Source organism: Fragaria vesca, linkage group LG1, assembly GCF_000184155.1.
Source record: "Fragaria vesca subsp. vesca linkage group LG1, FraVesHawaii_1.0, whole genome shotgun sequence".
Classification (NCBI taxonomy): Eukaryota; Viridiplantae; Streptophyta; class Magnoliopsida; order Rosales; family Rosaceae; genus Fragaria; species Fragaria vesca.
In genome coordinates, this window is record NC_020491.1 from 8,239,570 (window position 1) to 8,258,705 (window position 19,136).

Sequence of the window (19,136 nt, forward strand, 5' to 3'; positions counted from 1 at the left end):
CAAAGGCTCGACTACTTAAGAGTAGAACTTAAAAAAAAAAAAAGTACTACAGTTACCTTCGGATTTGAATTGTTGTAATGTTTTACAGTGTCTCATAAATAACAAGACAAACACACATATGAGAACAAAATCTTCTACATATGATCATAATGTATCTCATAAGGAAAAAAGAAACAAAACTCGCTTTTACCAGAAGAATAATCTTTTTTAATTGCAAAAGACAAAGGTAAGATTATCATGACTTGACCTGTGCAGGTGTGCTTGATCATACATGCCTACAGATCGGAGATCTATTTCTTCGCATGATGCTTCAGGCAATGAAGAGATATGCCGTAGGTTTCAATGTTAGTTTCATTTTCGTCCAACTTTGGACTTCTTTTTAACTGGTTGTACTGAGGTTGGAGGATTCTGCTCCACTTTTGTTTCCTTTCTACCTGGGAATTGCACAATTTCCTCTTTCTTTTCAAAGGGCTTGGCTTTCATTTTGATTGACTTGATTAATGAAGATTTTTCCATCTTTGATGAGGGACCCTCGGGTTGTACTTTCACTTCCCTTTCCAGCACCTCTTCTGGGTCACTCTTACGCTGTTTGAGTGCTGCCTGCCGGATATATGTTGCACTCCTGCCAAAAAACCAAAATGACAAGTCTTTGTAACCAATATTCACAGACAATAAATGAAAAAAATTGGGGCAACTATTGAAGACATTATTTGAAGTTTGGAACCAAACAAGACCCAAATTTCAAAATCTGAACAGCCAAGTTCCTGGTGTTTACAGACCAATAATTGCTTTGTCATATTACTAAATAAAAGTGAAGGGAGATACCTTTTGAATTGTGGATCTGTCGGATCCAGAGCAAAGAGGGATGAGGTGAACAGGGGTGCAAAGCGTGGATCTTCCAAATCAGCAAGTGGTATTTTGTTCTCCTCTGGATCTTCTTTACCTTTCTTTCCTTTCGCCTTTTTACGTTTCAAATTGTATCCCTTTGCACCTTTATCTACTCCCTTGTCATCAGCAAGTAATAACTCAAGCTCATGTCTACTTGCTTCTGCTTCCTTATCCGTATCTTGTCGCTGCTTTTCTTCTCTGTTACTTTTACCCCGAGACTCCTTTTTACTCTTTTTAACGGAAGGTTCTTCAATGAAGAAATCATCTGGCTCTTCTTTTGCTTCTTGATCAGAATCACTACTCTCATCATCTGACGAATCATTAGACCTATTTCTCTTAAGCTTCTTTTTCTCACGTCTTTTTCTGAGATAGGCATCCCAAACTGTTTCTGATCCCTTGTCCTTCTTTTCAAGAATGCGCTTGCTTAAATCCTCCAAGCCAGTATTAAATGTGACCTCCATATCCTGGCCATCCTCTTCACCATTCTCATCTGAACCATTCCCATCTCCAGACTGGATTAAAGCACGGTACATATCTCTTTTCTTACTCTTTTTATCAGGCTTATCCTCTGCCTCATCTTCAGCTTCATCCTCGGCCTCATCACTTTCACTCTCATCAGAAGCCAAAAACTCTTTCATTTCCAGTTCATCAAGCTACAAGTAAACCAATATTATCTCAGATATAAAGTTTATGAACAATAATTATTTTTTAGCTGATAGTTATTTAATTGCTCGTTCACTCTTGCAGTTATATCTTCAAGTCCTAACCTTTTCATATTAGTTTAACAGAACGTCCATTCAGATAAGTGTAACTGATGCGTCATGCACAACAACTTTAAAGGCTGTAAGTAAGACAACTGTAGATAGTTTCTAATGACCTGATCAGCAGTGAATTTTCGTTTCAAGGTCCTTCGCCCTGGTTCATCCTCATCCCATGAAATATCAATTTTACTTTGCTGCAGTGCTCTAGTTTGGAAGTCCAAACCAACATAGTTTGAAGGTACCTGACAAAAGCCAAAGACTTAGTAATCAGGACCATGTTCTATAAGAAAATCCCACCATATCCTTTTTTTTTTTTAAAAGAAAAATAAAACCACAAAAGTACAGTTTCTTCTTATATAGAGACTAGCACATGAAACTAGTTGCCCTAACTATAATCTTATAAATGAACGATTTAAACATATACCTCAGTTGCAGTATCACGGGGTGGATGCTTAATTTCCAATGAATCAGGGATGAATCTTAAATCAAGAGTATTTGATGACCTTTCAAACTCAACTCCATCACAATTTCTATAAAGGTAATCTGCTGTGGCAACTGAGTCACATTCCACTACAGCATAGTAGTACCTGGTACAGACGATATATCAGCAACAGATTAATAACATCTAAGGTAAAAACCAAAAATCAACACAAGTATGATTAACCACCTCAGCCGGCTTTTCTCATAAGCACGCATTTTCTGATTAATAAGCTCTTCATCTTCGTCGTCGTCACTTTCTTCATCACTTTCCTTATCTTTATCATCAAAAAGCCCAACAGGACCATGAATTTCTTCCTGTTTCATACGCTCGATTCCAAAGTCCGATGGATACACAGCAACAGACTTAATTTCTCCACCTTTCGGAAGAAATGACCTCAACACCACAAACAAGTCAACAGCCTACACGAAACACAGCAGCAACACTCAATTCACAGTTCATTACTTCAGCTTACATATTTATACTGTTTTCCTTATTCATTTCGTATTTGCTTACATTCTAATGGTACAATGTGTCACTTACAGAACTAAATGTAATCGAAACAATGACAAGCGCAAAACTCGAGAGCACATACCTTAACATACCTCCAATCCAAGTTAACAACAGCAAGCCTGTGAGTTTCCTTCTCGATTTGCGGTATATTTTCATTCTATTAACACAATAATCCAGTAATTAAACACTAATTCACAATTTCAACAATTACAAACCTCAATAAACTTCAACAATTACCTGCATTGCTGGCATACCGTCCTCCAGTACCACCTCATCATCCTCATCATCATCTGTATCAGTCCCCGTCGTCGTCTCCGATTCGCTTCCGGCCACGTCATCCTCCTCCAATTCCTCACTCTCGCTCTCCTCCACTCCCAATTTCACCTTCTCTTCTTCCTCCTCCTCACTCTCACTCTCTTCCTCGCTCAATTCGTCTTCTTCTTCTTCCTCGTCCTCTTTGATCTTATCGTACTTGACCTCCTCCTCCTCCTCCTCGTTGGTCTGGTAGTACTGCCGCATCATCTCGCCGGGGTCGGCCTTCTTCTTGGGCTTGCCGCGCTTGTCCGACGGAGCCGATGACGAAGCGAATTGGGGATCGGTGAACATGGCCTTGAAGCGGTCGTCGATCTGGACCTTGGCCTTGTGCTTCGGAGCATTTTTGAACCGCGGGTCCCAGTGGACGGAGGCGAATCGGGGATCGGTGATGAGGTTCTTCTCTCCGTTCTTGTTCTTCTTGTTCTTCTTCGACCCCATGGCTTCGTCTCAGGTGAGGCTGGGGTTTTGCAGCGGTGGAGAGTGCTTAACGTTTCTTTGTAGGGTTTTAGGAAAACAGAGGAGACCTCAAATGACGAATTTACCAAGCACCCTGTAACCAACTCCTAAAAATCAAAATTACATTCACCCTTTACGGTGTATTTAATTCATTTTTACCTCTTCATAAACTGTGGATCAATTTCATATTACTTTGACCTTGGATCAATTGAATTTTCACATTTGTTATTTTCATTGACATTACTTGAATTTGTGAGTTGAGCTTTCGTTAATAAACAAACGTACAACTATGAGAGTTAACAGTTGCAAAATGCAATCTATCTTCCTGCATTCTTTCCATACCAGGTATCTCATGTTTTCTTGATTATAACCCCATTAATGACATGAAACTTTCATAAATGTTTTATTTAATTACAATTACAAGGATTCCATAACTATCAAGAGTTTTTTCGATACCTAGATCTCTTTTGATGCTTCAAAGTCACCGAAGGACAACGTAGTCGAGGAAGTTCGTGTCATGAATGAAATATTCACACATGTTCACATACTAAATACTTGAATTATAATTTGTTAAGTGAAAATTTATTAATTTATTCCAATATCTGACGTGAAATATCAATAATTAACGAAATAAAATAAATAAGAGAAAAGTTGAAGAATGCAACAATGTGGGATTTTGGACTTCATTCACCTATTAGATAGCAGAAAGAAATGAATTTGTGTGTCATGGTTGCTTACTCATGTTGAACGAATGCAATTCACACAATGTGGAACGTATCTGTAACTCACACAAAGCATGCATATATGACTCGTATTCTAGCTCACACTAGTGCCCGCATTTAGGATGAGCTAGCTAGCTAGCATTTCCAATGTCGCCATAATCCTTTGTTTCAGTCCGAGTAAGCAAGAGAAACAGATTGTTTAAACAGAAGCATGATTTTCAGAAATATCTGGTTCTAGTGCTGCCTGTGCTAGCAAACTCATCTTCTAACATCAATATCTGTTTCTTATGGCGACGCCACATCCTTCACTATTCACCCACATAGCTCTGTAAATCTTGTCATCAGCCTCAATATGATCCATCGAGACACACCATCCTCACCCTTGTACAATTCGTCAGAAAATAACTGGCAACGACTTAGCAATGCCTTGCGACGTTGGCATCATCGCATCAACCCCATGAGCAGACCGAGACGGGATTGTGACAGAAGCCATTGCAACGGGATTTCTTCTGTAGCCCCCCTCCCAGATAGGAAATTTGGTTGGAGGGAAACAAGAGTCATTGGAAGAAGACGCAACAATGTCAAACCAAAATCTAGATTGTCCATCTGGTTGAAAGAAAACCCCAGTGGCAAAATTGGAACACCATAATGTTTCAGCAGAAACTAAAGGGTACACTACAGAATTCTCATACAAAACTCAGACCATCCCGAAAACTGCACTTAGGGAGTTACATCAATCTAGTTATACAAACAAAGGAAATATCTGAGGTTAGGTTGGCTTCCTCATGTTGCGCCCAGCACGGATCACTTCATCCACCAGCAACAATTGAGATGTAATTACCGGCCTGCATAGTGTAACACAAACATCTGTTAGTTACATAAATCTTTTTCTTTTCCCTAATAAAGTGCAACAATAATGATTATTCGCCTTTTCTAGGTTAGTAGATCAGTAATCTTCCCACCCAAAATGTTGATGGGTGATAAACAGTCAAGTAATGAGTTGCTATATCTGACCCTGAGTTTATAATCTGCCGCTTAACAGAGTAGTTGTCGAAGATCCCCTCCATTTGTGGGTCAATGGGTTCCCCAGTGTTATGATTTAGACCGACAATATTTCCCCGCTCATGCTCTCCCTGAACAAGCATAGACATGGCACAACAAAGCTCAGATGTGATTATTTTTCAATCAACTCAAGAAAGATGACCAACTAAAAATAATAATAATAAAAAAAAACAGATTCAAGAAAGTAATACCTTGAGAGAAATTATCACATCCTGTGTGTCGAGGCCAGCATTCTCAGCGAGTGTCTTGGGCACCACAAGGAGCGCATCAGCAAAAGCTTCAACACCGAGTTGAGCTCGCTGTTACAAGTTTCCCAACATGAGAAACACATATAGACATAGAAAAAAGAGTGCTTAGAGAATTTGCTTCAAGGAAATTTATAAAGACAATTGATTACCCCTTGAACAGTTTTCTTCACTTCATTTATCAGATATTGTCTGGCTGCCACTTCAAAAGCTCCAGCACCCTGAGTCACGAATGAACAATGCACAAGTCAGAGTCTAAAAGATACACCAGAAGACACAATTTGCTCCCTTAGGAAAAGAATATGAATGCCAAATCCTACAATTTTCAAATTCAAGAAAACGTACCAAGATTACAGCTTCATCTTCTATTGTATTTTTTACTGCCCTTAGACCGTCGCGAACAGCATCCTTAATCTGGGCAATTGTATGGTCATTAGGCCCTGCACCAATAAAAGTGAAAATAAGGATTAAACTACCGCATGACTGGCCAATAGCAATAAAATTGTGTATCATGAAAGCATTACCATTACAGGTATGCAAGGTATACATACATATATTTATATATTGACAGATGGATAGAGTACAGAATTGTATATAGAATTTGCAATTTGAGTGGAGCTACTGACAGAATACCTTTGATTAAAATTGTGCAAGAATGAGGGTTCTTCACATTTTCGACAAATGTATACTTCTCTTCACCAAGGACGTGCTCGTATACAAGTCCAGCCCAGCCAAGGCAATCAGGAGTTAAATCATCTACAGAGTTCACGGCCTCCCCTCCACAAGCCAAAACCAACCGTTCCATATTTCTCCTCTTTGCTCTTCTCAGAGCAATAATCTACAAAATCAGTGGTTAGAAAAAGGCCGAACTTGACCAAAAAAGAAAAAGGCTGAACAAAAGAATAATACAGTGCAAAAGCATAGCTAGCTCATAACAAAACACCACTACAGCTATGCTGTATTTGTAGAATTAATGACCAGACTTTGTAAACAGTATTATGATGGGGTATTCATAACACTAGCTAACATGTTGGGTTTTCATCATGTCATATATTGTAATTAAGATGCACATAGGAATTCAGAAAATACTTAAAATGAGTGGTGGTATCGACTCTTATATAAATGCACAGATTTTATTATATCAATAGAGTAATCAAATTGTTAGTAATACGCTCCCTGCAGATGCATATTGCTAAAGACAAGAGATGTAAAAACCGTAAAGTGTCATACATCCAGATACTCCTTTTTTAATGTATTTGTGGAAATAGTTATAGAGGCCTCTCCCAGATCTTTACAGAAGTGATACATTTTCGGTCGAACCAATTCAGAAATTTGACAGAAGACAATAATTAAAAATCAAGGGAAAAAGTAACAATGATTCATGCTTACCCCTGCCCTTGCCAGAAGGTCCAGTGATGGGGGATCAATTCCCTTCTGATTGATCACGACAAAGTTATTGTCGTTACCAGAACAAACCTGCAAGTCACAAAGTAGAGGAAACATTTCAGCATGTGCAAAAATGCTAATGTGATGCAACAGCAATTTGAATGCAGTATCAATTATAACACTATACCTTATTTTTCAGCTCAATAATCTTTCTAACTCTCTCGTCAACCTGACGTCTTTCAGCTAAAACCATAGCTTCTCTCTGCTCCGCATTTGAATAGAAAAATCCAGAATTCACTTCACTGAGAACAAAACCATCAATTCCATTATGATCAGAAAGCATGACTATGAGAACAAATGATGCTAGCTGCACAACCTATAAGAATAAAATGTCAAAGCTATAATGCAAAACTGCTATCTTGTTCACAACCTTCAAGAATAAAATGTTAAAGCTATAATGCAAAACAAAATACTCTTAAGACAATGGTTTTTGTTCACAAATAACTTGTTTGTGAAGAAAGTATTAAGAGCTCCAGATTCCACCACTTCAGAAATATTTGGATGTATTTTTACAACAAAATTTACACTGGTTTCTTTTCAACCAAATTTCTGTACATTTATTTACCTTTTCTCATACTCCAGAGATACATTGGCAGTCAAGATGTAACAATTCTCTGCTCGTCGCTTCATATCAGGATGCCTAGAACCATGATCAAGGACAAGACCCTCAACCTAGAATAAGACATAAACTAACTGAGTTACTGCAGAATAACAACCGAAACTCCTATCCCATATACAAAGCACCAATAAAGTACACATCAAGCTCAGCAATCAAAAATATTAGATGATCTAGCCTGCAGTGATATGATTTTCAATTCCATCACTGCATCAACAAAAATAATAGAAAAACACTGGAACATCCAATGGTATTCATCAAGTGATCAAGATCAAAAGAGAATCTTAAAAGTCGGGTAGTATATATGATATTAACATACCAAACATGTGTCTGCATCGAATTTATGGCGCATGTGCATAATCTCCACCATAAAAAGATCAATTGCCTCCTCAGGTTTGCGGACACAAAGAACCTGTCACAATAATGAAACCCTAGTTTACAACAAATGAAGATGCAAGATGTCTACGACACATACAAGATTCCGTAAGCCACTGAACTGAAAAACTAGAATCACATGTGGAATAAACATTCATCTCAAAAATTGCATAAACACAGCTACTCACCGCATTTACAACAATGTCGGTCAATTGATCAGCCAATGCTTCATGTAACTGTAAAAAAGAAATTTTTCATATTAGAATGAAACATAACACAATAGCTTTCGTTTGATGAGCATAACTCAAGATACCTTTGTTCGCACAGTAGTCCTTGCAACCATTTTCAGGATCTCCTTGTCAGGCTCACTGCCCATCACCACCGGAGTCTTAAACTTCTCGATAAACTGAAGCGTTGCTCTCTTCGCAATCTCAAATCCATCCACCAGCATACGCGGATGCATCCCTACAACAATGCTCATAAACACGAACAACTAACTAACTAGATCGAAATTCCACGAAATTATAGAGATAAACTGCGAAACCGAACCTTCATCAATATATCGCTCGGACTGCTTCATCAGCTCGCCGATGAACAGCACAGTAGAGGTAGTCCCGTCGCCGCTGATGTCATCTTGCGCGACAGCAGTCCTGGCAATCATGATGGCGGTGGGGTTCTGGATTTGCATTTCTTTGAGGAGAGTGTTGCCGTCTTTGGTGAGCTTGATGTCTCCGGCACCGCCGACGAGCATCTTGATGGTGCCTTTGGGGCCGAGGTTGGTTTTGAGCACATCTTGTAAGCCCTTGGCGGCGTTGATGTTCATGTGCAGCGCCGCCGATTTGTTCAGCACCTCCGCGTTAGGGTTCAGGACTCGCAGCGACATCTTGTTCTTCTTGTTTCTTCTTCTCCGATTGAAAAGCCGAAATGAGTGAGTGGGACTGTGCTAGGGCTCTGTAGAGGAGTAGGGGAGAGAAAGCTTTGGTTTTTGCTTCTGATGTGTTCTGGAGGAAACTAGGGCACTACTGCCTCGCCTTGTTAATTTTACAAAAAAAAAAAAAAAAAACCAAATTGGGCCTAAGCGGGCTAGGCAGAGCGCGAGGCGCGTCTAGGCGGATTCAAGTTTAGTGGGCCAATACGGGATGGAGGGTCCCACCTTTGAAAAAGTGAAAAAAGGCTACCGCCTTGAGCTTTGACGGCTTTGTTGCTTTTCAAAAAGGAAAAAAAAAGCCTGCGAGCCCAACATATTGGGTTGGGCCAAGATGCTAGAGCAAACTGCACAACTCAGAACAATTCTTATTCAAAAATAAATAAAAAAATCTTATATTTCATAGCTCTCTTGTTTAGAACAACAAGGGAAAATAAAGAAAAGAAGTTAAAAGAACATACAATGCATGCAACATTTTTCTCTAAGTTTTCTGCTCTTATAAGTGTGTTTTTATTTCATTAGTTGATAACATTATTTGATAACATTATGGTTTTTACACTCGCTGAAATTTTAGTGTTTTGGCTTATGGTTCTCTTCTCAGTTGTGGAGATGAGAGAGGAAGAAAGTGGAGTGCCTCTACATAAAAATTATTCTAATTTTTACAAATAAAAATTATGCTTAAACAAGTTAAATCCCATTAGTTACATATATATGATACCTTAAAACCTTCTTATTAAATCAGCAGGATTTAAAATACAAGTATCTCGAAATTATTATTTAAACAATCTGTGCAGTAATGGAGACTATCAATTGTAGTTTGGTGTTCATAGAATCCATGGTCATGGGTCTCCTTTTTTTAGTTTACTCTAGTTGCGTTCGTGAGATGCTATCCTGTTACACATTTTCTTATGTGTGAAATCGTATATATTTAAAGAAAAAATGGTTAGTGTCCCCCCATATTTCAGTTGTATATTTTTTTTGTTTTTTTTATCAAATATTACAATTTCGTGAGTCGAACTCACAATCTCCTATTTAGTAAAAGGAGATTGCTAGACCAAATGGTACTAGACTCATATGTAGATCTTTGTCTTTATCTTAATTCAATCTCTTGAAATAGCATATTGAAAGTACTGAATATATATTGAAAGTACTGATCACTCATGTTCATATTGAAAGTACTGAATATATATGGCACAGATCAAATGATTCGATCGTAATGAATATATATGGCACAAATCAAATGATTCCATCACGCAATGCCTGCAATATATGCCTCATATTCTCACAGAATTTCCATGAGATCAATCAACACCCTCATCCGAACTCACCTGGATGAGCTACGAGCTCAACTCGTCCTCATATTAATTGCACCACCTACGTACTTTGAGTTACCAGTCAATTGTGTAGTTATTTACTTACCTCTAATAATCAGTATCTGATGTGTAAATTAGTCACACATAATACGTAAATTTACGGAGATTACACTCGTAAAAACATATCAATCGAACAATGAAAAATCTCACATTAAGATAGAAAATGACCTCACTATTCACCACTGAAAACCTCTACTTGTCTTTGGAACCTTTTGAAATGAAAAATTGCAGCTATTCCAGGTGACACCTTGTTTGGTGTTTACCTAAACTAAGAATCTACTGATGCTTGGTGTGAAGTTCAAGTTCATCGAGTCAAATCGTTACTTATCTGGTAACGTACCTCATAGAAGTAACAGAAATGAAACAATGACAGTCCACTTAATATTACTGTTAAAGAATCATGGGAGCACTAAAATTCTAAATCAATCAAACCAGATGAGCCTAACTAATTCATTTGGTATAATAATTCAATTAGGTTTTGGAGAAGTTGGTGGGATTACTGACCTCAACCCTCATACCCTGTACTTTGAATCCAATACTTTAAGAGAATAACCTTAAATTGCTGAAATCCAATTCATGCAAGACTTTGTTTAAGTCATTAAACTACATTACGTTAGTCTATTTGTTATTTATTTACAATTGTGGTTAGGTCAGCTAAGTGATCCACTATTTACCTAAATTATCCTAATTATATATCATGAAAAAGAAAGATTTGGAAACATAGTGGTTGTGATAAGTTGAAGTTGGTTAATTGTGTCTCAAACTGGGAAGGCTTATGCAGAAGAATGATGTCAATTTACAAGCATGGTTGAGGAAACCATCACCCACTATAACTACTAAAGCTCCATGATAACTTTGAAAACAAGCTAATTGACCAACAAAAATAACAAATTTTGATGGCTCAACCTTAACTACTTCAAATTCCTCTTTGATTTTCCTCAGATGCTGTGGGACTCAATTTTTGGCTGAAGCAGCATTATAATTGGATATTGTTGATGTTTGTTTCATAAAAAGAGTAAAACTAAAAGGGTTTCTGGTTGTTACAGGCAAGAGTGAAATAGGGAAGTCTTAAGCAAATAGAAACAAGCTTAATTTGGTGCAGTCATAACCTTTGAGAAAAAGGAATGGAATGATCGAGTACCAACCATACCATGCAAAAGGGTTTCATATTGAATTTCAGAGAGGGAATAGTTGTTGTAATTGTTGGATTTCGTTTGGATTCAGAAAGTGTTTTGCAGAATAGAATTTTTTTCTTATTCTAATGTATTAAAATCATTAACATTCAAGAACATAGCCTAGCAAGAAACAATTACATTTGAGATGTGAAACATTTAAATGATTAACAGCTTGAAATTCATTAGCAGTAGTAGAGCAATCCAGAAAAAGGTTTCACAATAAGTTAATAAATCACGTTCCACAACATCTTAAATGTTTTTAAAGTTGCAACACAGATGTAATTTCAGTTGTCTTCATATGAAGGATGAAGATGCCTTCATTATTACTACACAACATCTTTCTTAACTAATTCATTGTTTGGGGCCACAATAATATTCATAACTTAGTGATTTAGTCAGCAGAATCAATCTTCCTATCTATAAATACTCCTCTAATCCAACATTATTTCCCACACTTAATCAGAGTTACAGAGTTCAGCAAGTTCTAAGAATGGCTCTTAACCTTGTATTCTTGATCTCAATCCTCATCCTTTCAGTATTTTCTCCGGTGATCAATGCGCTGAGTTCGAACTATTATGACAAAAGCTGTCCTAATGTTGAGCTTCTCGTCTCCAATGCTGTCAAGAAGGCGACAGCTAATGATAAAACTGTCCCTGCTGCACTACTCCGGATGCATTTCCATGATTGCTTCATAAGGGTATGCATATATTTCCTGCAAGATAACTCACAGTTTAAATATACAGAATACATATTAGATTATCTCAAACTCTTGCTTTTGTTTTCAGGGATGTGACGCATCTGTGTTGTTAAATTCCAAAGGAAACAACAAAGCAGAGAAAGATGGGCCACCAAATATTTCTCTGCATGCATTTTATGTCATTGACAATGCAAAGAAACAAGTGGAGGCTTCATGTCCTGGTGTGGTCTCATGCGCTGATATCTTGGCTCTAGCAGCAAGAGATGCTGTTGTGCAAGTAAGCTAGCAAACCTAGACGCTTATAAAAGAATAGGATATTACTATTTATTATCTTAATAATAAGTAAAAGACAATTACCTCAAGAAGAATGTCTTGCCTTTCTTCTGACTGTAAAACTGCTCGTACAGTCTGGAGGCCCAAGCTGGAATGTGCCAAAAGGAAGAAAAGATGGAAGAACATCACTGGCAATCGAAACCAGACAATTGCCAGCTCCAACCTTCAACATTTCACAACTTCAACAGAGCTTCTCTCAAAGAGGCCTGTCCTTGAACGACCTGGTGGCTCTTTCAGGTAAACCAACCTCAACATTCCAACTGCAGTTATTTATATTTCATATTTCTAATTCCTCTCTACGAAGTGGAGAGTAACTTTTGACACATCTGCAGGAGGGCACACTCTAGGATTCTCCCACTGCTCATCTTTCCAAAACAGAATCCACAACTTCAATGCCACACACGATGTTGATCCTACGCTGCACTCCTCCTTTGCAGCAAGCTTGAAGAATACATGTCCCATCAAGAATAGGCCTAAGAATGCTGGTGCCACAATGGATCCTTCAGCAACAACTTTTGATAATACATACTTCAAGTTGATCCTCCAAGGGAAGAGCTTGTTTTCTTCAGACCAAGCTCTGCTTAGTTTTCCAAAGACTAAAAATTTGGTTACTAAGTTTGCTAGCTCACAGCAAGCTTTCTTGGATGCTTTTGTGCATTCTATGGTTAAGATGAGTAGCATTACAGGTGGACAAGAGATCAGGAAAGACTGCAGAGTAGTAAACTAATTAAAGGTCTCCTAGCTTATTGGTAATGGTAGTCAAGTGCAAGTCAGAAGAAAAGCCATCAAATAGGCTGGTTCTCTATAATTACCTTTCTTTATTTGAGTGTGTGAAAAGAAAGTGTATGTCTGCTGTGATTCTGTGGTTTCAATATTGTTGAAATAATTTTATTAGAACAAGAACATTTTATAAATACAAAGTTGGCTTGAAGGCAGCAAACTTTATTTTTATTCTTTTTATTTTTATATTGAAGCAGATTCCCAAAGAATGCATCAACTCTGTGTCAACCAAAATTAGTTAAACACCATGCACTTAACAAAGATGATTACATGATGTTCATTACAGTCAAATGAACTTGCTGCAGCAGACTTTCAACAATAATAAGCAGCATGAATGCCTGGTATTACCATAGATATCCGAAATGCAAATGCAAAGCCATTATCTCAGCTTCGTTCACTGTCCAGAACAATTTCTGCCAATTGAAGATTTCCACTTAGCCCGGATGACTTGCACAACGGCATAAATGAAAATGCGTCCAGAAGCCTTGTACACTTCAATCCCCATTTGACCATCAAGAATTCAATAAGATGATGCCCACTGCACATTATCATAAGTATCTTCAAAGGATCATAATCAGACTTCAACCATTATCCGAAAACCCAAAGAAGTTGAAAATACCTTCGATTGTGGTACGTTGTTATGAAGACCGAACCAGGAGAATTCTGGAGCAGATATGCCACAGTTGCAAAGAGGTCATCAAAGGCTTAACAACACAAACAGAACCCACATTTCAGCTCAACTTAAATGATACAGGAACCAAATGGAACACGACGGTAACAAGATACATCGCGTTAATAACTTACCTTTAGCATCATACAATACATCAGCTCCAAGAATAAATTTCGGGTGTAAACTGAACACAGATGCATCCCAAACTCCCCATGTCAATCCCACTACCTGGCAAGAAACCAGAACTAGACCTCTTAAGAAGAGACACACAGCGAAGCTTACAAATATGAAATTATACAACTCTTGTTCAAACAAAAAACAATCTAAGCCGATCGAGCTATAGCATAATAGCTTACATTACATTGCAGTTTGTTAAGTTCAATAACACTTCTCATGTTGCTCAGCACCTGCAGATACAAAACACAACAAGGCCTATGCAAGTTACTAGACAGAAGTAATACGAAAAATGACGAAAAATGAAGATCCTTTATCAATTTCATGGCTCAATGGAATTCATCAAACTAATAACACATTCTTTTTTTTTAGGAGAACCTAAAATTGATAACACATTCTAAAAGAACCTAAAAACAACAAACTTTAACTTGAAACAGCAATACCTCCAGTCTACTGGACTCATCAGTAAGAGTGACGTCAGCGCCAACTTTGGCGGCAACCAAACCAGGCAATGAAGTCCCAGCACCAAGCTTGACAACAAACCCAGTAAGTTAGTAAAACCAAAGCAGTAAACTTTTAACAAGAACAAGACACAGTAAAAAAAAAAAATTCAGTTACCTCAACCACAGCAGCTCCGGCAAAACGCAGCCTTTGCTGCCAAACATACTCCGCCAGAACTACACTGCAAGGCCACACGAACAGCCCATACTCTTCTTTTATATTCTGAAATCAAATTTCACAACAAAGATTAATACTTTCATAATTTCTCAGCTTAAACTCAAAAAAAAAAAAAAAAAAATACTCCTTTACTGGATTCCAGTAAAATAAAAATAAAAATCAGACCTCGATTATGGACACGGAGAAGTCCGGCTGGTCCGGGTCATCTCCGAAATGATGACGTGATATTGTCGTCATCTCCGATCCACTGCCTTCCATCTCCGACATTCCGACCGCCGTCGCTCTTCTTCTTCCGCAGAAGGCATTTATAATTACAGGCCGGTTGTAGGCCCAATGGGCTGTAGTTGACTAAGCCCAATAACGTTTTATCCAAACGAAAATCGAGAAATCCTCAGCTTTATTTTATTTTATTTTTTCTTTGAGTTTAAAGTCATTATTGCCCCACGTATCTAATGACTAATTTGATATTGTTGTGACTATTAAAGAAAGCTGTTGCTGCTGTACTTAAAAAATAATCAACTGTAGATTAAAGTAATTTTGTATTTGGTAAATATTAGTTTTAAAGTGTTGTCAACACAAAATATATTAATTTCTAGTGTTTTTAATGACATCAGCTTCTACAAGCAATTATGAGGTTATTTTTAAAAACTGTTGTCAGTGATCTGTAATTTTTTTTTTAAAAATCTGTTTTTTTTAATTTACCAAAACACTATTAAATTTAAAAATCCAAATAGAAACTGAATTTTTTTAAAACGAATCTATACCACACAAGACCTAATTTATTTACAGATATGTTTTATATCCGCGCGTTTCCGGTCTTATCCGGCCGTGTCCAATAACAAATTCTTAATTTAAAAGGCACCGGATAGGCTGATACGGCCGGAAACGTATCTGTATATAAATCAGATGCATGGGGGCAATAATGACTTTTCATCCCAGCATCTGGCTTTTTCTTTCAATTCAACTTCTTTCTCTTCTTTTCTACTTCACTGAGTGAACTCGAAAGCTGTTGCCGATTCTCCAATGGCGCTTGCTCGCTACACCGTCGCGGTTCCTGTCGAATCCTTAAAGCAGGTTAAGACTTCGATTCTGAAACCATCTGCTTCTTCTTCTTCTTCCGACTCTCACTTTCCACTCTTCTTCTCCGCTCGCAAGCCTCGAAGCGTTTCAATCTCTTCCGGAATCGGACGTAGACTCAGCCACTTTCATGCTCCGGCTGCTCAGGCCGAGCCGCAGGAGTCTTCTCCGGCGAGTTTGGCCGCGGAGGCCTTCACTCATTTCAAGCACGTGCTTTTGCCGATCACCGATCGCAATCCCTATCTCTCCGAAGGAACAAGACAGGTAAATTCTCGTTTTTTACTTTTAACTTTTCACCGAGTTAGTTTCAGTGGTTTGGTTTTGTGGTTCATGCAAAAGTGTTGGGTTTTTGAACAGGCTATAGCTACTTCTGCTGCTTTGGCGAACAAGTATGGGGCTGACATTACTGTTGTAGGTATGGTTTACTGGAGCAGTAGATACTAGATAGAGCCATTTTCATTCTGTAAAGTTGTTGTTTGATACAATGTGTATAGGAATATAGGAGTTTCCTTTGTTTGCAGTTATTGATGAGAAGCAGAAGGAATCGATTCCGGAGCATGAAACGCAACTTTCGACCATCCGCTGGCATCTCTCCGAAGGTTTGTTTTTGAACTTTGATATGAAGGTTTATGTGGTTGATGATGTGAATTTGACACATCAACATACACAAACACTATGTTCTCTAGGCAATTGTTGTAGTATGTGATGCATTTTTGTGTTACTTCTTTCGCTCAGGGTAAGACGGTAAGTAGATATTTATGAGTGAAAAATTGCATAGGGTTGCCCGTGAAAAAATTGATTAAAAGGCTTCTGGTTGATAACTCTATTGTTGAATGTAAGCTCTTGGGGAATATGGCCCTAAAGCATTTTTAAAGATAATGCACCTTTAGCCGAAATTTGATGCTTAAAGGTGTTCAAGTACTAATAAAAATGGGTTGAACCAGCAAAATTTGGTTAAAGTTGCACTGCGGATTCATTTATTGGAGCACCAAACTCTGCCTACTTTTGTCCAAAATTATTGACTGTAGAAGATCTATAAATCATGGCATCTTAATAAAAAGACTCTGATATGTACTATTGAGTAGTTAGTTAATTCCACAGAGAAATTGAACAGCATAAACCAAAGTGTTGGTCAGCTTTAATGACTGTATCATGACTGTCATCCTTGTAAGAGAATTCATCTTACTCAGTGATTCTGTGTTTGGATCAGTTTTGTTTAACCCTTCATATGATTAATGATAGGTGGATTCCAAGAATTTAAGCTGTTAGAGCGACTTGGGGAAGGGGTCAACAAGCCAACAGCTATCATCGGTGAGGTTGCCGATGACCTGAATCTGGATGTAGTTGTCATAAGCATGGAAGCTATTCATTCCAAGCATGTGGATGCAAATCTGCTTGCTGAGTTCATTCCATGCCCTGTCATACTTTTGCCATTGTAACTGTAATCACTTCTTTCCTTTTGGTCATTCATATGTAACTGTAACTCAAGGAATGACTCTTTTAGTAATGCCAGTTTCTTGTGACGGGTTCTTTGGCTTTGTAGTATCATCTATTCAGCAAAAATGAATTAACATGGAATGTTTAGTTATTGTTGACCGTTGCCATGAAATGCATTGATTGGAATGCTTTGATAATAATGCAGCCTTACCATACAAAGATAGAACACTATGATAGTTTTTGTCACATTTGGTTGGGAGTTTTGCTTTGTTTTATTTCAATTGAAGAGCTTGAATCATGGGAGAGGCATGTTTACATTTGAAACTTTTGATTATGACTTATGAGCATGAGATCTGGTGTGTACAATGCCGCTCATGCTCATAGTGATTGCCCTTATTATGTGTTTGAGGCTTGTATACACGAGTACCCTCATAGGCTCACACAAACGGTTTTCAGGATCTCTATATTTGGACAAAAAAATACACAAGGAAATAACATCTGGCGAAGAACATACGAGTCTTCTCTTTAGTTCGTGGTGTTGATGTAGAACGAACCAAAGGCTTTACTGCTTGATGCCCGCAGTACATGCTGGTTATAAGCTGCTGCTATCAGAGCTCCCAGGAATGGTCCAACCCAGAATATCCACTGCATACCGCCGGTTAAACTCGTCACATTTTCATGGAAATGGGTTGTTTTAGCACTATAAAGTATTTATTTCGTAGTAACTAGTAAGATTTAGTCCAGAATAAGTGTATGCACGTATACCTGGTCGTCCCAGACTTTGTCATTGTTGTAGACCACCGCAGCAGCAAAGCTCCTAGCAGGGTTGATCCCAGTGCCAGTAATAGGAATGGTGGCCAGGTGAACCATAAACACAGCAAACCCTATTGGCAATGGAGCCAATACCTGAACAAAAAAACATGTTAGAACCATATACTTTTCTATTTCTGGAAGTAACATTTCAGAGAGTTAAGGCAGAACTCACAGGCACATGGGAGTCGCGTGCGCTTCTCTTGGCATCTGTGGCAGAGAAGACGGTGTATACCAGAAGAAAAGTGCCAACTGTTTCAGCTCCTAAAGCAGCGCCTTTGGTATAATCAGGAGCAACCGAGTTGGCACCACCTCCATACGTGAGGTAGTAATGTTTCATCAAAGCTTTCACTAACCCTACGCCGCATATGCCTCCCAAGCATTGCGCAACCGTGTAAGCCACTGCTCTGAGCAGCGACACCCTCCTCGCAACCAACAGCCCGAAAGTCACCGCCGGATTGATGTGACCACCTGGAGCATATATTGTGTTACGACACTTTAATAACATAACATATCAGAATGTCATATATATATAGGTGAATATTTACGTTATTCGATACCTGATATTCCAGCTGTAGAGTAAACGAGGACGAAGATCATGCCACCGAAGGCCCAGGCAATGCCAAGAACACCAACACCATCACACTGAACTGCTTCCTTCTTGTGTCCGATGACGGTGGCAACCGTGACATAGAGGAAGAGAAGAGTGGCAACAAACTCTGCTATCACAGCTCTGTAAAACGACCAACGCTGAAGCTCTCCCAGCTCCAAGAGCGGAACCGGTGGTGGCTCTACGTAGTCCTTCCCATGCTGCTCTTCATGAACCTTCAAACCTTCTTCACTCACTTCCTTCAACATCTTCTTCTTCTTCTTGGTTGAGCCAATGATCCTCTGTGTTTTATAGATAGATACGAGGAATATTGAGCTAGCACGTACTGGCCATGGATTTAGTATATAACCATATATGGCGTAATATAACGTATGTAATACATTGCATAGTGGCTTCATATTTTGCATATATTCGTTGGATGCTTATATAATAGCCAAGTACTGTGATAATTACCAAATTTGTTCACTTGACTAGTACCTGTCAAAGTTTCCATCTATGTTGTATCTCATGGACCTTATAT

General features: G+C 38.4%; 6 protein-coding genes across 7 annotated transcripts; 2 read left to right on the plus strand and 4 right to left on the minus strand.

Moving 5' to 3' along the window:
- Positions 1 to 44: 44 nt before the first annotated feature.
- On the minus strand, positions 45 to 3,482 carry LOC101313922 (pre-rRNA-processing protein esf1-like). Its single transcript, XM_004287727.1, has 7 exons — positions 2,878 to 3,482; positions 2,723 to 2,797; positions 2,317 to 2,549; positions 2,074 to 2,236; positions 1,766 to 1,891; positions 826 to 1,541; positions 45 to 622 (listed from the first exon to the last, which is right to left on the minus strand). Exons 1-7 carry the CDS (start codon positions 3,391 to 3,393, stop codon positions 352 to 354), a joined length of 2,100 nt encoding a protein of 699 aa, XP_004287775.1. The 5' UTR covers positions 3,394 to 3,482; the 3' UTR covers positions 45 to 351.
- A 1,010-nt stretch (positions 3,483 to 4,492) lies between these two features.
- LOC101314211 (T-complex protein 1 subunit zeta-like) lies at positions 4,493 to 8,897 on the minus strand. Its single transcript, XM_004287728.1, has 13 exons — positions 8,427 to 8,897; positions 8,191 to 8,342; positions 8,066 to 8,113; positions 7,822 to 7,914; positions 7,452 to 7,558; positions 7,014 to 7,128; positions 6,830 to 6,916; positions 6,074 to 6,278; positions 5,786 to 5,880; positions 5,593 to 5,661; positions 5,387 to 5,494; positions 5,148 to 5,266; positions 4,493 to 4,978 (listed from the first exon to the last, which is right to left on the minus strand). The coding sequence occupies exons 1-13, from the start codon at positions 8,758 to 8,760 to the stop codon at positions 4,903 to 4,905; spliced, it is 1,608 nt and encodes a 535-aa protein (XP_004287776.1). The 5' UTR covers positions 8,761 to 8,897; the 3' UTR covers positions 4,493 to 4,902.
- Positions 8,898 to 11,807: 2,910 nt separating this feature from the next.
- LOC101314499 (peroxidase 64-like) lies at positions 11,808 to 13,317 on the plus strand. Its single transcript, XM_004287729.1, has 4 exons — positions 11,808 to 12,047; positions 12,136 to 12,324; positions 12,455 to 12,617; positions 12,713 to 13,317. Exons 1-4 carry the CDS (start codon positions 11,841 to 11,843, stop codon positions 13,105 to 13,107), a joined length of 954 nt encoding a protein of 317 aa, XP_004287777.1. The 5' UTR covers positions 11,808 to 11,840; the 3' UTR covers positions 13,108 to 13,317.
- A 37-nt stretch (positions 13,318 to 13,354) lies between these two features.
- On the minus strand, positions 13,355 to 14,956 carry LOC101314788 (methyltransferase-like protein 23-like). The gene is made up of 7 exons (XM_004287730.1): positions 14,848 to 14,956; positions 14,623 to 14,727; positions 14,448 to 14,534; positions 14,187 to 14,237; positions 13,965 to 14,058; positions 13,780 to 13,864; positions 13,355 to 13,698 (listed from the first exon to the last, which is right to left on the minus strand). The coding sequence occupies exons 1-7, from the start codon at positions 14,947 to 14,949 to the stop codon at positions 13,545 to 13,547; spliced, it is 678 nt and encodes a 225-aa protein (XP_004287778.1). The 5' UTR covers positions 14,950 to 14,956; the 3' UTR covers positions 13,355 to 13,544.
- A 709-nt stretch (positions 14,957 to 15,665) lies between these two features.
- LOC101315083 lies at positions 15,666 to 17,065 on the plus strand. 2 transcript variants are annotated; one of them, XM_004287732.1, is made up of 4 exons: positions 15,666 to 16,023; positions 16,117 to 16,174; positions 16,254 to 16,358; positions 17,002 to 17,065. In XM_004287732.1, the coding sequence occupies exons 1-3, from the start codon at positions 15,706 to 15,708 to the stop codon at positions 16,259 to 16,261; spliced, it is 384 nt and encodes a 127-aa protein (XP_004287780.1). In that variant the 5' UTR covers positions 15,666 to 15,705; the 3' UTR covers positions 16,262 to 16,358; positions 17,002 to 17,065. The 2 variants fall into 2 exon arrangements, with proteins under 2 accessions (XP_004287780.1, XP_004287779.1); XM_004287731.1 differs by lacking the exon at positions 17,002 to 17,065 and having other exon boundaries at positions 16,117 to 16,309.
- On the minus strand, positions 16,976 to 18,864 carry LOC101293440 (aquaporin PIP2-7-like). Its single transcript, XM_004289025.1, has 5 exons — positions 18,567 to 18,864; positions 18,182 to 18,477; positions 17,962 to 18,102; positions 17,747 to 17,841; positions 16,976 to 17,093 (listed from the first exon to the last, which is right to left on the minus strand). Exons 1-5 carry the CDS (start codon positions 18,862 to 18,864, stop codon positions 16,976 to 16,978), a joined length of 948 nt encoding a protein of 315 aa, XP_004289073.1.
- Between the last annotated feature and the right edge of the window lie 272 nt (positions 18,865 to 19,136).